The following is an 18855-nucleotide window of genomic DNA, read 5'->3' on the forward strand; positions in this document are numbered from 1 at the left end:
GTTGAATCTCTTGTTAGTTTTAATATGCTTAGTGAGTAGTTTTATTTCTAGGGTTTGGTGAAACTATGCAAAAGGTCATGATTCTTGTTTGATTTTAGGATTTAAATTTGGTTTGTTTAGGTGATTCAATTGATGGGTTCTAGATTGATTGCATGTTTGGCCAATTTGCAAGTTTTATTCGCTCAATTCTATAAGCGAGAGTTGCGAGTTTGAGTGAACGATTTCCTTCTTTGAACAATTAAGCTTTAATCGCGATAGCTTGTTTTATTGTTTAATTGTCGAATTTGTTTGCGAGAGCAACATCTTCCTTCGCCTATATTCATTCCTATCCCAATTGTTGTTCATGAATCATGATCTATGCATAGTGGATCCTTTTAGCCCTAGGTTTTTAATTATTGAATTCTATTCATCTCTTATTTTTGCGTTCTACTTAGATAACCAAAAATCCAACATTTGATCGTTAACAATAGTGAACTTAATTTAAATTGTAACTTCATTTGTCCTTCCCCAGTGGTTCGACCCTACTTTCCCAACTATACTAGTTAGGTGAATTAGGAATTATTTTTGGTAGTAAAACGACCTATCACACTCTAGGGGGGATTGGCAATTGATCCCTGACCGAGTAAAATATATCCTTTTGGCTTCTATTGAACCGGGATTCTCCGCTATCCCTTGCCTCATACGTGGGGTAGGCATGTGCCTACCTTCTGCTTTCATCCCGGGGAGGTCCCATTGGCGAGCAGAACCTTTCCCTCCCATAAGAGTCCGAGTTACACCGGTTAGGCGTTTGTTCTTGCGATCTTCCCGCCTTGTTCTTCTTCTTCTTTGAATCTAAGGCCGTGCAAATGTCTGATGCCCGAATGACTTCTGAACTACGTCCATAGCCTCGACATAACTAGAGATGTCATACTCCAAGAGTTTCCATTTCAACTTTAGAGTTCTGATGCCATTTATTAAGGTTGGGACCGTGGCAGCGTCAGTGGCTCCGGGTATCGATAAGACCTCTTTGTGGAACCTCTGGATCTATGAAGTAATTGACCCTTCTTCCTTTTGGATCACGGACATCAAGTGGAGGTTGGATTTCCTTTGTGTTTTAGAGGCAACAAAGTGATCAAGGAAAGGAGACTTGAGGAAGGCGAAACTATCTACACTCCCTGGTGGTAGGGTTGTGTACCAGTTGGGGGCCAATCCTGAAAAGGTGGTAGGGAAAAACTTACATAACATGGCCTCATTGTGCTGAAAGCCATGTGGGCGCGATAAGACGCAATATGTTTGGCGGAATCATTGGATTCGTCAAAGAGCTTTACTGTCGGCACCTTGACCTTATTCAGGTTAGGAACAGACAATATTCGAGCCAAAAGTGGTGTTTTGAAAATGACAGGGGCAGAAGAGAGGTCTTCTCTCCCGTATTCTTTCTAACAAAGGGGATTGTGGTAAGATTCCTCTAATACTTCTTTTCCTACCCTCTTTGAATTGAGATAGGTCCTTGCATCCTACTCTTTCAATTTTCTTTCATAGATAATTTGTCAGACATCAAACCTTGAGTGTTCAGGGACCCGGCTAGGGTCTTGGTCAGTTACCTCTTTATGAATTCGGTTAGGACTCGAGGCAAAAGAGTTTTGTTGACGACAACTTTCCAATGTCATCTGTTGGGCTCTGTGTTTATGGACGTATTCATCCTGATGGGGGACTCCTGACTTTCTGCTATATCTTCTATCCAGAAGTCCTGACCCTGATGTTTATTCTACTGGTTGAAGGTTGGAACCTACTCTATTTACCAACGAGCAAAATGCCGAATATTCTAACTGTGGGGGTTGCAGGATATTCGGCAGAGTCTGAACTGCCTGCTGCATTGATTCTTGAAAGCGTGTCGTGATAGTTGTGTGGCAAAAGCATCTAAGTCCTGCCAAGTGACGAAGTTCGGCGGGGGGACAGGATTTGGGGTCGGCTCTTGATCATGGATCGAATTGACAGAATGATGTTTTGATTGCCGTGTATTAGCTCGTGAGTTTCGTTTGGAATGCATGGCTCTTATTATGACATAAGGCGTAAGGTGTTATTCTCTCTCCCCACAAACGACGCCAAATATTTCGACTGCTAACTTGCAAAACAAACAAAGTTATTTGTCCGAGGGCGGTTTTCCGAAAAGCCCCTCCGACGCTCAAATTAGTGGTCGGAAATATGAAGTAAGGAGTGAATGCAAGTAGAGAGATGTTAGAGAGAGAAAAAAACCTACCTTAAATGGTAATAAATGAGGATATTTATAGGGCAATAAATGACTTTAGTTGACTGATCAAAGGACATTTTGGTAACTTCACCCCTTAAAGAGGGCTTTCTGAAGACTTTGACTGACTTTCAAGATCGTTGGGCCCTTTGACCTGCCCCATCAAATTGGGGAGTAGATCAAAATTAGTTTAGTTTCATAATTAAAATCATCATTTTGAGAATTGAGTTTTCATATTAATTAATTAATATAAATATTGTTTTTCCAATCCTAAGTTTGATTATAATCTAGCTCTTACTTTTCCTTTCATTGCCAATCATATACTCCAAAAACAAAATAAATAAATAAACAAATAAAGCCATCACTTTCACTTTAGGGTCAATTTTCTCAGCGTCAGAAAAATTCAAGTGTTCAAGTCTTGAAAGGCTTTCATGATTCATTAAAGACATAAACAAGTGCGTCGATATATTAATCTTTAACCACATAATTCCAAGTGATAAGTCAATTTTTTTAGCCGTTTTCGTTCAACTTTAGTAATTAATTATTAATTACAATAATGAGTTTAGGTACACTCCATTAATCCTCCCACAATCATTCTTAATTTATTATTTTTATTTTATATTCTCTAAATATACTTAATATAAAAAGATAAAAGACCTTATAATAATAAAAAACAAGAAAAACTTACAAGAGAAAACACAATAGAGTCAATGGACACACAAACAGTCAAACACAAGAATACAAAGATGTTAATTGCGTTGTCTTAGACACCTTCCCCTCAAACAATGTTGTATTTCATTAATAGATTCAATAATACATTAATAATACAACCTTCACAAGAGACTTGAGATTCACTCAACCATCTAGTTGTCCCTAATAAGCTAAAATTCTTAGATCATTTTGTGTAGTCATCCAAATACGAATATTAGATAGTTTCCAATCATCTAGTTGTGTCTAAACAAGTTAAAATTGTTCAATAAATTATTTCACCAAATACCTTCAGATGAACCCTGTTAAATCTTACCTCAAAGTTTTGATAATGGGGATGAAAGTTTTATGCAACAGAAAAATAAAGAAGATGATAAAGAAAACAGAGAAAGGAAAATTGCATGTTATTTCAATAATGGGAAAAAATTAAAAATTGATACATTGCAAATTACATGTATATATATGTATATGTCCTGAATCTAAAAGAGAGTATCTTATTTTGTAATAGAATATATTTTGTTGTAGAAAATTAAGAGTAGCTGAGCGGGCGACTTGTTTATGTTGTATTAATATCCTCAACAAACCCTAATAATGATTTTTTGATCACCAGAATGAAATTTTGGGGGTCAAAACTTAGAAAACCAAGTATAACAAATTACAATGTTGATAAAAAGAAGAATCATTTTCGCAAATAAATTATTCATCCCAAAGTTTTTTGAATAATCATAAAAATTATGGATGAGCTCCATATATTTACAAAGATTGTGAACTTATTTCAAAATTTAAAAATTAATAATACTTAAAAAAAATAATACTAAAATTCATAATTTTTTTCTTATTGTATATATAATTATTCATATTGGTATATTTTTAAAAATAATTAAAACGGAATATAATAGTATAAAGTGATGATTATTTTATTATAAATTTGTTAGGAAAAATTACTAGAATAATGAACCTTTTTATGATTTTTCTACAATAATCCCAACTATTGATTAACCATGAATAATCTCAAGTTTATGGGTTATTTGCCTATAGTAAATTTAAGTACCCAGATGATCTGTTACAGTAGGTAATTTAAAAAAAATAAATAGAAAATTAATTTAAAGTTAGAGAAAAAAATTTAAAAATTACATAAAAAGTTCTAAAAGCATTTTAAAATTTTTTTATTATTTTTTTGACATTTATTTTAATTTATCTTATCTTTTAAAAAATAAAATTTGTTATAATAAGTCATCTTAGTTATCCGAATTTACTCTAGGCAAATAAACAATAAAATTAAGATTATTCATAATTAATCAATAGACATAATTATAAAAAAATCATAAAATAATTAAATCATTCTATTATCCTTTTCCTTAAATAATATTAACTTTTTATAATACGAAATAAATTATGAGTCAAATTAAATTATTACATTGACAAGTATGACAACTATCCATAAGACCATAACTAAATAACACACATATGGCGCATTACAGTAATTATAAAATGGTGCAATAAGTGAAGAAAGCAAAGGTCTTCCCATGGGACCCACCTGAAAATCTGTACCAGACTCTGCAGTTTTATTACCCTTTTCCTTAAACAGCTTCAAAGCTTATTTAAAACACATCCTCTTCTTCCTTTTTCTCATTTCTCTTTCCTTTTTTGTGGAGTTTTCTTTGCATATTACCTCATGATTTTTGCTACCCTTTTAACTTCTTCATTATTTTTTCTTGTTAGGGTCAAATTAGCTCAAATAAGTGACTGTTAGAAATGGGAAATCTGTGTTTTTTCTTCAGTGTGAACTGTTGAGAAAGTTTAAGTCTTTACATTCACACCATCAACACATATTGAAGAAAAAAAAAATACCATTAATGGAGATTCTAGGGTTTGAATTGTCCAAAGGTCTGTTCTTTATATAACTTGACTTTCACTTCAAAAACTAAAATTTCCTTGTAATTTCCTTGATCTTTATCTGGGTCTTTTTCATACTTGAGTTTTTAGCTTTCCCATTTTAGTTAAATCTTTTGGGTCTTATGTTTAGGAAGAATTAGTCTTTTTGAAGTTTTTGGGTTGAGTATAAATAGAATTTTGATCTCTTACCCTTAATTCTTAAGCTTAATGGGTACTTGAAATTGTGATTAGAATTGTGATTTAAGACTATTTTGTGTTGATAATGGTTGAAATTTTTCTGGGTTTTTGGGGGTGGGAATTTAGGGTTTAGAATTTTAGTTTTGTTGCATGATTTATATCCTTAAAATGGAAGGGGTTGAAGAGGCAAATAAATTGGCTGTTGAGAGTTGTCATAGAGTACTAAGTATTATATCTCAACCTCATCAAGATCAAACCCATTTAAGGAATTTAGATGCTGAAACACAACAAGCTGTGAGTAAGTTTAAAAGGGTTGTATCTCTTCTTAGCAATAGTTTAGGTCATGGAAGAGCTAGAATAGCAAAGAAAAATAGGACTAATTCTATTCCTCAAAGCATTTTATTAGATAGTTCTAATGGCCCTAAGATTGAATCAAGTAATCAACCTATTAAGGCGCTTCAAATTCTTAAAACCAATTTGAATGAGGGTTTAATCCAAGAAAATGGATCCACAACTGGGAAAAGTTGTTTGTCTTTAGGAGGAAATCTTTCATTGGAAATGAGCTCAAGTGGGAAAACCCCATTTCAGCTTGCTAACCCAAATTCGAGTGCAAATTATCAGTTGTTTCAGCAACAAAAGCTTCATCTTCAACAGGTTCAACATCAACAACGAATGAAACAACACGCGGAGATGTTGTTTCGAAGGAGTAATAGTGGGATCAATCTGAATTTCGATAATTCGAGTTGCACTCAAACAATGTCATCGTCTAGAACATTATTCTCTTCGTTGAGTGTCGATGGAAGTGTGGCTAGTTTGGATGGAAGTGGGTTTAATCAATTATTGAGTCAACACAGGAAGAAGTGTTCTGGTAGAGGTGAAGATGGGAGCTTGAAATGTGGGACCAGTGGAAAGTGTCATTGTTCTAAAAAGAGGTTTAAGAATTAAGACTCTAGATCTTTATTTGTTTAATGTATTGTTCTTAATGTTACTTTTGAAGTGTAATTAATGATTGTTGTTTAATGGTGGATATAGGAAGCATAGGGTGAAGAGATCAATCAAGGTTCCTGCTATTAGTAACAAGCTGGCTGATATCCCTCCGGACGAATACTCGTGGAGAAAGTATGGGCAAAAACCGATCAAGGGTTCGCCTCATCCTAGGTATATCCTAGCTAATGCTGTATTATGATACTAATTGGTTCATTTAAGTTTCATTTTCGGTTTAAGTTTGATTAAGAATGTGAAACATAGTGCAAGAATGTGGTTTATGTGGCTTTTGTGGTTATGGTCATGGTGATGTGGTATTGGGTTGATGTAGTTATTGTGCTACCAAACCCTTGAATGAGCGCATTATCACATAATTCACTAATCTCCTTGCGACTCGTGAACCAAGGAAAGCGAATTATGGTCGGTTTTGGGCTACTTTAGAGTCATTTTGAGCGAATCGTGAATCCAAAAGGCAAATAAACCGGCAAATCATGTTACACTAAACCAGCCTAAAATGCGGGTTTTCACACACCTTTTTGATGCGGGTAGTATGGGATCGTTAGATTTGAAATCCTTTAGAACTTGAACGATATGATACGATTCGGCCTTGTTTTTCAATGTGATTTCTCATGTCAAATTCATCTTACCGCTGAATTCTTGATTGATTTCTCCGCTTTATATGCATTCTTTTGTGATTTAAGTGATAAAGCTTGTCAATAACACTTTATTCTGAAACAACCTTTTGTGTTTCCTATTGTGTTGGATCAAATTGCTCTTAAATGTTCTATTAAAGGTTAATCTAGTTCTTAATTGCACTTTGGAAGTCGGATTATCATTAGATACACTTGCTACCTCGTTATAGAATTAATTATTTAGTAGATTGGAGCTCTTTAACTTTACCTTTGTAAAAGTTGTTATGTTAGTCTTACGTCCTTTTCCTTGATGGCATCAATCAAAAAAAGTAAACAATCACTTCACGGTTCTAAACTTGAGATGAATTGACGCTTAATTTATAGTCATCACTTTCGAGCTTATTCTCTATACCCAAAAGCACACGTTTCGACTTTTACTTTGCTAGAAGTCGGCATTGTTGTGGGTTGTTCGATATATGTGCTTCCTCCATTCGGAATCTACAATGTTTATAAAGCTCGATAATCTTTCCTAAAATAGTTGCTTGTGAAAGAACAGTCTATCGAGCTTGATTATTCCTTTTTTAAGAGAATAATAAGCTAATAAATTATATTTGGAAAAGCAAACTCGGGACGAAGCAAAAATACACAATAATTTTATAAGCCTTGTTTATCTTACATTTGTTCGCAACCTTGAGGCCTAAAAACATCTACTCAAAATAAAGCAGCTAATATTTGAAGCCCCTTAATTTAGTGGCCCGGGTCGGGCACCTTGCATGCCCAAAACCACCCCTGCTGCTAGTATCTTAAGACGAGTTCTTATTCTATGATGATTTTTCAGGGGTTATTACAAGTGTAGCAGCATGAGAGGCTGCCCTGCAAGAAAACATGTCGAGAGGTGCTTGGAAGATCCGTCGATGCTTATTGTTACATACGAAGGTGAGCACAATCACCCCCGCCTTCCGTCCCAATCGGCAAATGCATGATTCAATGAGGCGGGTTGCAATGAAGAAATGTCGACTTTTATGAAACGTGGTGATAGAATGATGTGATTCGCTCCTGTACACAGTACATAGTTCTGTTGACCCAGGCAAGTGCAGATTTAGGAATAGTCTTTCTGTAATTTCGGAGCGTTTTTATATTTAGGGGAAGGGTTTCGGAGAAAACATATTGGCATTATAGTATGAGGACGTTTCATGGATCAATGGTTTAAAGTGTAAAATATGTTCCATCTTCTTTGACATGTTGTGTCTGTCATAGTTGGGGAGGTGTTTATATGGTTCAGAACTCGAGTCGATATCAGTTCTTTTAGTCTTATTGCATTCTACTCATCTTTGTGACGTCATTTTATTGTTTCTAAAAGTGTCCGAGTAGCGATTTTTAGTCATGTTGCATTCTACTCATCTTTGTGACGTCGTTTATTGTTTCTAAAAGTGTCGAGGTAGCAAAAAACCGCCAAATTTTAAGGCTTATCTTAGCTTAATGTAAGTGTCTTGTACTTGGGTACACCACGTGCACCCTGAAGATGTTATTTGCCCGATTAGCTAGGGTGTTCTAACGGTATGTAAAAGAGCCCGAGTGACAAGAAGTTAAAACGTTTGGCTCTTGCAAAATAAGTGTTGCCTAGCTTAATGTACAAATAGTGTCGTGCACTCGGGTGCACCATCCGGCGTTAGTGAAAGTACCCTTTGGTGCTGATGTACCCAAGTCCAAGATACTCATTCTCAGCCTAGTATGTCCGAGTCTGATCTCGTAACAGATCATACTACAAGCAACCCATATCGCCTACATCATCATCAAACGGCAATCCATACCCATGAAAGAGGATGCGGCCAAAGAGTCTCATGGCTCATCGCCTACAAAAGTAGTTAATCATTTCAGATATTGTTGATAATAAATACTCTTTTGTTCTTTTGAATTTGTTACATAGTATAACTGCACGTGAGATTTTTAAATGTAGTGTACCAAATTCAAATCGACAGGACGGAGGGAGAGTTTTCATGCTAACTAACCCCAAACTTCCAGGAAATTTCTTTGTTTATTGGTGTAACATAATCCATGTATGACTTTAAAGTTGGCTTTTATGAAGACTTAGTAACATGATTTTAACATGTATGGCAGCTGATACATTGTTCAGATTTGCTTGCTCTAAAGGGGGAGGGGTTGGACTTTTTTAGTGTTCTAATTGATGGGTATTGTTTAACACTATTCTAGTATCTTATCTGTTTTTTGACTTTTATTGTTGATAAATAATCTTCTAGGAGTATTATTCAACAATTCTTTGAACTTTGCTTGAAATTTGTCTCACTTCTCTTCCTAGTAGTTCCATTAAATTTACGTCGTTTTTATTTCTGATCATGAATTACACCTGTTAATTTTCATTTACATTTAACTGGTCACTCATCCATAAATATTGTCGTTGTCTCATAAAATACCAATTGACCTTTTTGTACTTGTTCATCAAATTTTTATAGAGTAAATTTAGTGTAACAAAGACAGAATAACTTTTAAAAATAGGGCCATTTTAAAAGCAACCATAATGCAATATTAGTGTTTGCTTTTTGTTCTTTTCTCAAGGGTTTAGGGTGAGGGGGCCTATTTTTTGATGTAGATTACATACTAGTATGAATTTTCAACACCTATGATTATGATGCTTGTCATTATCTTGATTGAGGAATGAGACATTTTTAACATGTTTTGTATTTTAGTGCATCAAACTTGTAGAACTATTACTTATTTTGCCTAAGGACTCTACTTTTTTGAAGGTTTAGAACTTTCAAGGTGACTTTTAGGTTTGGTTGAAGGAGAGAGTGTTGACTAATTCTTTTGATTTTGCTAGAAACTAATAAGCTTATTTATCTAATTATAGTATGAATTTAATAAAAATGAGTTAATGAAAAAATTTGTGAATGAGATTAAAACAAAGAGAATGTAAAATATAATATCTTATTGATATTTAGAAGCAAAGTACAATTAAATTAAGAAACAATTTAAAATAAAAGGTACAACAAAATCAAGCAGATAAAACGAGTAATTTTATTAGCTAAATGAGTTAAATATTAGATAAAAATTTTCCTTGAAAATCCTTACATGTGTTATTACATAAACTTATTGGATTTATTGAGTTTTATTTGAGAATTAGATATTGTCTAGCTAGAAAGTAATATCACTTTCATAAAAGATATTATGTTGGATTCTCAAACTTTTTTCCTTTCACTTAATCTACCCTATAATCATTTAAAAAATATCCAAACAGTTTTTTTTTTTTTAAATTTATCCGAACATATTGATTTTCATAAACTTACATTAATTGTTGATCCTAAGCTAATCTTATTTCTCTTAAATAAGGTATAATAGAACACTTTGACCTTATTTAGTTTAACTTTAAAAAAATAATTAGTAAAAATTAGTTGTAATTAACCTAAAAATAATTCGGTTGCGAAACTCGAAAATGTTTCTAAATTTGTTTAATAGTCGTCTATATTTGTCCGTCTTTTATTTGGACCACTAAAATCGGGGCCCGTTAATTTCAAGTTGTAGATCGATTCAACCTACAAATCTTTTATTTGGACTAATTGACGTTTCACAAATTCATTATTGTGAGATAACGTCTCTAATTGGGCCGACTCATTATATAGTTTTTAAAATTTTATAAGTAGTCATTAAAAATGATATAAGTAGACATTTAAGATATTAAAAGTAGGCATTAAGGATACAGTAAGTAAGCATTAAGAATAATGTTAGTAGGCATTAAAAATACAGTAAGCAGACATTAATTTTTAATAGGTTGAGCTTGAGATACGTCTCTCAAGAAACTAGCTGTTGATGTTTATAGTCAACAAACATAGCCTATTGCCCCACATTTCATTTAGGTCATATTAGTCCCATGAAATTTATTATCAACCGTTGTTGAAAATAGATTCGATAAATTGATATTTATCCGACATTGTAATTGAATCTGATTTGACTCGTCTTAACAATGGATTAAATTATGTAAAAACGAATGTGGACACAAAATTCGATTTTAAACCGACTCGAAAAACCTGACATGAAATCAACCCAATAACTCGAATGAACACCTCCAACAGCAATAGCAATGCTAAAATCATGAAATACATGAATTAATATATCTCGTAAAATTTTAAGAACTAAATGTTTTAAAAAAAATTGAATATTGTCTCATTTGAGCATATACCATAATACCACCTTTACTAAAAGTAGATATTTAATTTTTATTGCCCCCCTAAGAACCCTCCCACTTTCAGCTTCCACGTAAAACTTTTTTTAACAACATAACTATAAACAAAGTATTTAGTTTTGATATAAGTTGGGTGATGGGGTCCAGCACACACTATTTTCATGTAAGAACATCAATCCCAAATAGTCTTGATTAATTTTAGACCTTGCAATTTATTTATTTTTTTTTTTTTGACCATCTGCTTATATTTCAATAATAATGGGAATGTAAATGAAAATAATTCGAAAATATGAGATTCAGAAAACGAAATACAGATAGGACATGTAAATAGATCAATAATATTGGAATTCATAAATTTAGGGTTAGTAGATTTTGAAACTTATTGCTTATTAGTAATATAAAATAAAAAATCTTAATATTGGATGTGTTGTGGTTATGTACTACAAATATACTTATGTTTTTTGGCTTTTGCTACACCTATACAAACACCTCACTTTAATTTTTGTAATATTGCAAAATCAAAGGACATAAAAAATATATTTTATTTTAGACTTTCAAGATATTGAATTTTTTGAGTTTACACATAAAAAATTGCTTTTCCTTTGTGAAAAAAATTAAAAGCCAAATGGAGAAATTAATTAATTTTTGATGTAATAATGTTAAATTTAGTGGCAGTTAATGACACGAGAAAACAATGATTAAACCATCAATGATACTTAAATATCCCTTCAGTCCCATACACGAGGTGTGCATTGATATGGGTTAACCCAACGGATCAAATATTAGATCAATTTTAAACGGTTAATAATTGATAATGGGTTGGATCTTTATGGTGCTTCGATGTAAAGGCTTGGTGTAGGCGGACCGGTTCAGTTGGACTTAATTTTTATAAAAATATTCTCATGGTTTTTTTTAAAGTGAATTGAACCAACGGAATACAAAATGACACTAAAAGATCATTGAATGAATTTTTTTCAATGAGTTGGGCAGGTCAAATCTAAATGGCCTTAGATCAGCCCGACCCATTTAAAACTTTATCCCGACATAACCCATCCCGCCCCGTTAATATTTAACCCTGCCCAATTTACAGCTCTAACACCATATTAACTTAATTCTAAGGTCATAGGCACTCTGCACTTCATCTTGATGAGTATAATACATCAAAACTTTACACAAACAACTGACCTTATACGAGACATCCCTCTTAAGTGATCGCTCTTTATAAGCCTAATAAAATACAGAGGAAAAAAATTTGAAAATTGCAATTGAAAAATGCGGACTATCCATACAACATAAATTCTTCCTCACTGCTTAATTGCAATTTGCAATGTTCTTAAATACCTTATTAAGTGGTTCAAAGACACTCTTGCACTTAAAAAAGTCTCATTCACTTTTTTCATAAATGAATATTAACACATTCTTTAGTATTTAACTTACAAGACCTCCTCAATCAATTTAGGTGATGGCAAAACTTAACTCCGCCATCAAGATGGCAAATCGCATCATGTAGTTCAAGAATTGAGCTTCATGTCATCGTGTCAATGATTTGGTAAACATCACCGGACAACAATCAAACATAAACAAACGATAATGCTTAACGACAATGCCAAAGCCTTGATCAAGATAAGCTCAACGGTACTTCATTGGCAAAATAACAAATATCGTCCAACAGGTAAAAGAAACTACAAAAATCCATAGTATCCTTTTAAGAGTCAGAAGCTCGCAAAAAAGACGCACGAAATCCTAATTTGGAGTTCTATAAACTGAGATTTTGACAACATATTCTCACTTTAGAGGGATGAACCTTGAAGAGTGGGTAGCACCAATACCAGGTCTACCGTGCTTCACGGGCTTGTATGAGATGGAGAACTCAGCCAAGTAATGGCCAATCATTTCGGGCTTGATTTCAACCTGGTTGAAGGTTTTTCCATTGTACACACCAATAACACTTCCGATCATCTCAGGAACAATGATCATGTTGCGGAGGTGGGTACGAACAGGCTCAGGTTTCTCACCAGCTGGAGCATCACGTTTCTGTTTCAGAAAATCAACAAAAGATTCATTAGAACTATCACTTCCAAATAAATTTTAGTAATGCAAATGACTAGCAAAACACAGAAAGTCAGCAACTATTCTGAATTTCTAAAGTCCAGAATCCAAATATTACTAGTTAAACAGCATAATCCAGACAAGTGAACAGGAGATTATCACAGATTTCGCAACGCGACACAAAAATCGTCCAACACAAAAGCGTTCTTAATTCAAGGCCAGCAACTGTTACTTATGGAAAAAATTTGCTCACAACCAACATCACTTGAAACCTTGATAACAAATGATACCATAAACATAGTCACAACTTCTGTTCATTTTAAAGATCATTAAACTACTCAAAAATTGATATTCTAGAAACCAATAGAAACTAAAGAAAGAACAATTAAGCATTTCTTCAAAGCACACAAACTGTTCAAAGTAGAGCAAACATAACCCTGCCAATCTTACTTCGAATCCCTCTGGCAATTCACAAAAACTAGGCAGAGAACTAGCAATTGAATACAAGCTTCATTCTATACTTTCAAAAGATAATTCATCGATCTCCTACATACATCTGCATTCAATAGCTCACCAATTTCCCTCCTAATCACTGAATAAAGCTCTTCCTACTTGATTGTCCAAGCCTTTGGCACAATAATAAATGATTTGAAGCATCAAAATTAAACTTTACAACTAATAACAAAAAGATCATAACTTAAATCATATCCACCTGCTAGCAAAATCAAACCTACACCAATTTCATTTAATCAAACTCACAGCCGTAATATAAAAACTTGAACCCAGTTAATTGATAGACATTAGACCGCGAAAGTACTAGTAATAGTTAATAAGCTTACAGCTTTTCGAAGCTTCTTGATGAGAGCCATAGGCTTGCGCTTCAAACCCCTCGACAACCTACATGATCAAATATAATAAAATAGTACACTAATTAAAAACCCTAACAATCTACAAACCCTAATTCAGAAAAACATGACGATACAACGATCTAAATAAACAGATTCAACTTTAAGGAACAAAACTAATCGTACTTTATTTTCATAAAGCATTGTTAAACTTGAAAAAATAAATACAATTAAATCAAGAGTTAGATTCACCTTCTACGAACACGAGCAGGGAAAAGCTTGACTAATTCATCAGTGTTCAAATCCAGGAGAGCATCGAGATCGATTCCTCTGTAACTGAATTTCCTAAACGTTCTTTTCTTTGGCACTCCAGCAACCGCAACATCACCTTCAACATCCGCCTGATTATAAAACACATAAAATCAATGGAGTTATAATCATTTCAGAAAATTACAAAGATTTACATAAGTGTGAGGAAGAAGATGAAGAATTCACCATGATTGAATCTTGGAGAAAATGAGAATCAACTGTGGAAGGCGGCCGAAAATGTAACCCTGAATTGAGAATGTTGTTTAGGGTTTCGATTTTCGCCTGATAGTCAGGGTTTTATATATATATATATGATGTTAGTTTATGATTGTGGTGAGGATTATGGGCTATGGGTTTTCTGGACCTTTTCATGGGCTTATCTGAATAATGTGGATCAAAAATAATAATTCAACAGCAAGTATTAAAGAGACCGTCTCATCGTGTGACCAGCCCATTAAGCAGCTTGTTAATAAAAAATTATAAAATTTGAATTTACACTTGTACAGGTAGCAGCTTTTTTTAAAATAGCTTAGGCTCACCCAATTGAAGTCATCTTACGATGAGCCGAATTCAATAAAGAATTAGTGATAGTTCAATCAGTGATATTAAATGGGTTGATTTTTAAGAAATCGTCTCTTAGTGAGACAACCTCAAATAAGGAGCTCATATTTTCATATATTTTAGATGAATTATTTAACTCATATATAAAATGCATATTTCAATGAGACTATCTCATATAATTAATTATGCATTTTTAAAGATTACTGCTTGAGCTAATCTTTCATTGTTTTCGCGCATAATACTTTTATTTATTAATATGGTGGTCGGACGATTTTAAGTGGGTTCGCTGGAATATGCTATGTATAAATGATATTTTATATTTCATAAGAGATATTGGTTCTTTTTTATAGTTCTTGCATTCACCGGTCTAAAATAATTGGTATCCAACTCCTAGCACAAATTCATATACGTAAATTCTTGTATGCAGCTCTCGCACCCTTGCAACCTGTACGGATGGCCCATATTTCTTTCTAAAAAAATTACATCCATCGGTTCAAAACACTCATTACAAAACTTAAAATGTTAATTTCATGACTTAAAACTCTTATTTTAAAGTTTTAATTTTCCTTCTTTAAAGGCTTAAAGTTTTTTGAAGTACCAACTCCAACCCTTAAAATACTTCTTCTAAGACTTAAAATGTCAATTTAACACTTAAAATCATACTCCAAAAGTCAAAGTCTTGATCTTCCTCATCCAAACGTTTAACTTTATTTTTTAGTTGTCTACTCTAACCGCTAAAACTAGGGGTGTTCAAAATCAGATACCGGATCAATTCGGATCCGAAAATCCGAATACCCGTTTTTTCGGATAGTGAAAATTACTATTTGGTTTCGGGCCGAAAAAATCGGATATCTAGTTTAATCCGGATCGGATACCGGATATCCGATTTTTGGAATTTTTTGTCTTCAATTTTACGTTTTTCCTTCACATAGATATTTAAGTTCACTTCACTTTTTTTCTTTAATCAAGCTTGTTGTTTAAACTTTGAACACAAATCATCTTGGTAATACGGTTGAATTTTTAAAAGTCTAAATTAATTAACAATAAATTAGTTATACAACTTAGTTATAATTAAGAATTATACATATTAGTAAATTTAACAACCTAAATAAAAAAAACTTTAGTTAAAAATCTTTATATTTTATTAAAAAATCCCGATATCCGGTTTTGCCAATATTTCGATTTCGAATTATCCGATTTTGGATACTGGGTATTCCGGATCGAATAATTCAGATCGGATGTTTTTAAACACCTATAGTTAAAACGTTCATTCCATAGCTTAAATTCGCTAAATCAAGGTTTAATGTCCTTATTTCAAGTCTTAATTTTGTTTCACTAATGTTTAAAATGACTACTCTAATACTTAAAGTGACTACTTTGTTCTGACTTTTTATCATTTATTTTAGTACTTTTCCCTTCTTGACAATTAGTTATTTGGGAATACTAGACCAACTATATCACAAAGTTGGATTATTATAAAAATAATCCAAATACGGGCTTATTAATGGACGGGTGAAAAGTTAAACTATTAATAATAAATTTTTTGAAACACAAATTGTTGAGACGGTCTCTTTGAAAATTATCACTTTGGGTTAGCTCAAAAGCAAATAAATCTAAAATGTTGGGAAAAACTTAGAAAAAGAAACACACGATTTTCTTCTTGTGATATCTATTATAATTTCTCATTTAAAATCGTAATTCCTCTTCATCACTCTCATTAAAGTTACGTTATTTTCTTCCGTGATTTTTTTTTATTTCTTAGGGGGTGTTTGGCAATTAGTTGTTGGCTGTTGGCTTTTGAATTTAACTTGTTTGACTGGCAATTTAACCCAGCTCTTTAAGCTAGCCGAAAAGATTGGCTTTTAATAAATATGTTTGGTAAAACTAGTTATTGGCTGTTAGCTGTTTTTGTATAAAATGACCTTTAAGGACATTATTATTTAACTCCTCAAATTACTTTAAAATACATCATTGTTGTTAGATCAAAAATTGATGTGTAATAATAATAATAATAATAATAATGATAATAATAATAATAATAATAATAATAATAATAATAATAATAATAATAATAATAATAATCAACTCACCATATTTTTAAAACATAAATCTCTAAAGAAATTACAAAGTTAAAGACATATCATTTAGAAATTACATACATGCGAGTATAATTTATCTTTGCCTTGCTCGTTTAACTCTTCTAGCTTCCCACAAACTGGAAGCAGTGTTGTCACGTAGCAAGGTCAGTTTCTAATTTGAAATTTCTTCAACATTTTGGGGCACAATAGTTTCAAAATCTTCAAGGGCTTCAAGCCCCTCACGAGGTATAAAGTTTGGATCTATATCCATAATTTTAAAACCCAGGTCACCCACTTTACTTCGTCTGATGTAGTTGTGTAAAGCAAAACATAAACAAATTATCCTATTTTGATCTCTGAAGGAGTGTTTAGGCATTTTTTCAAGGATCTTCCATCTCGCTTTGAGAACACCAAAAGATCGTTCAATGCAACTCCTTAGAGATGAATGGGCACGATTAAAGATTTCTTTGGACCCCTTAGACTTGCACCACGAAACTCAGATTGATGGTACCTTCTCTTGCAATAAGGTGTCAAATATCCCTTTCTTTCTGGATATCCTTTATCACCAACATAATATTCACCTGTTAAAATAAATCATATGAAATTAATTATAAATATTGCATTATAATTGTATTTAATATCATTATTGTAATTATTAATGACCTTCTGAGGGTTTTGGAAATTTCAATTTAGGATCACTAATAGCAGCAAGTAAAATACGAGAGTCATGAGCTGAACCTTCCCATCCTACCAAAACATATGTAAAAGAGCAAGTCAAAGTCGTATACACCTAAGACATTTGTAGTTCGTTTCCCTTTCCTTCTTCCTATATAACGTAGTCGATCCTCCTCTAGAACAATTATGTCTATATGTGTACCATCAATTGCTCCAATACAATCCTATGTAGAAAACATTATAAGTGTGAGTATTTACACATTATATGCAAATTAAAACAACAAACTCAATTACCTTGAAAAATGGCATGTATCTACTATCTTTTGCTAACTATTGTGGTATATCCTTGAAAGATGGATCTCTAGGAACAAGTATATCCTTTGCAATCAGCTATCGTTTTGATCTATCGATTATCAACCATTTATCAAACACCCCCTTAGGCTCGAAAGTTTCTAGTAAAATTGACTCATAGCTCAATGTTCTAGAGCAGGTATGATTATTGGTCTGATTTTGAATGGATCCAATTTGACTCGAACCTAAATCCATTAATATGTGAGAGAAAGGATCCATACTTTTTAAGTGAGTGCAAAAATATAATTTGTCTTAATTTAATTATACTAACTGTACTGATTTTTATTTAATAATTAGGATTTGATCTAAAATAGGTTTACAATCAAGTAAATGTCAAATTGAGTCTAAAATTTTCCCTATTGTAACAGTCCGGTTTAAGTGACCCGAAAATCCATATAAAAATACAAATTTCGGTTCACTCTTTGGACTCCAAAGAAGACTTTTCTCTAGGACCGTCAACGTTCCGTCGATAAAGAAATATAGATAAAACAGAAAACAGTACCATCGTGAAAGATAAAAAGTCAGCGGAAGCTCTAACGTACAACTCGAGAGCCTAGAGGCCTCTAAACAAACTAATCGAAATAGCGGAAGCGAAAAGAAAACTACACTATCTCTTGTTACTTAAATACAGAGTTTCTTTCTACTCATAATCTAATACAAAAAAATAATAACATAATCTTGATTATTACGGGTTCTACGTCGAGATCTCACTTCAGACTCCACCTGCAATCAACCTACTAGTCGTCGTAAGACAACACACAGTAGGTTCCAAAGAAACAACCAATACACGTCAGAGACTTCATACAAATATCAATCAGGTTGAATACAAGCAAAATGTTCATCCTAGCATGCATAGCCTCTAATACATTCATTATTAATTAATCCCAACCTGTAACGTTGCCCGTCCTGTTCGGGTCGTTCAAGTATAAATCATTCATTATTAGATAATTCAAACTTGTAACGTTGCCCGTCCTGTTCGGGTCGTTCAAGTATAAATCCAAATCTTTTTGAAGGAATACACTTGGGAGAGCTAATCCCAAGGTAACCACCAACCTAAGACGTTGCCCGTCCTGTTCGGGTCGTCAAAGGCTAAAGTATGCATACCCCCATGGTGACCGTAATGATCCAAAACTGCCATGGGAACAATAATTATAATAATCCAAACCAATAC

General features: G+C 33.0%; 2 protein-coding genes across 2 annotated transcripts; one reads left to right on the forward strand and one right to left on the reverse strand.

Annotated features, from left to right (window-relative positions):
• Positions 1-4408: 4408 nt before the first annotated feature.
• On the forward strand, positions 4409-8005 carry LOC130799806 (probable WRKY transcription factor 21). The gene is made up of 3 exons (XM_057663046.1): positions 4409-5937; positions 6038-6163; positions 7460-8005. The coding sequence occupies exons 1-3, from the start codon at positions 5156-5158 to the stop codon at positions 7602-7604; spliced, it is 1053 nt and encodes a 350-aa protein (XP_057519029.1). The 5' UTR covers positions 4409-5155; the 3' UTR covers positions 7605-8005.
• A 4425-nt stretch (positions 8006-12430) lies between these two features.
• LOC130800066 (40S ribosomal protein S15-4) lies at positions 12431-14352 on the reverse strand. The gene is made up of 4 exons (XM_057663414.1): positions 14206-14352; positions 13963-14111; positions 13705-13762; positions 12431-12850 (listed from the first exon to the last, which is right to left on the reverse strand). Exons 1-4 carry the CDS (start codon positions 14206-14208, stop codon positions 12602-12604), a joined length of 459 nt encoding a protein of 152 aa, XP_057519397.1. The 5' UTR covers positions 14209-14352; the 3' UTR covers positions 12431-12601.
• Positions 14353-18855: the final 4503 nt, after the last annotated feature.

This window comes from Amaranthus tricolor, chromosome 14, assembly GCF_026212465.1.
Source record: "Amaranthus tricolor cultivar Red isolate AtriRed21 chromosome 14, ASM2621246v1, whole genome shotgun sequence".
Lineage (NCBI taxonomy): Eukaryota > Viridiplantae > Streptophyta > Magnoliopsida > Caryophyllales > Amaranthaceae > Amaranthus > Amaranthus tricolor.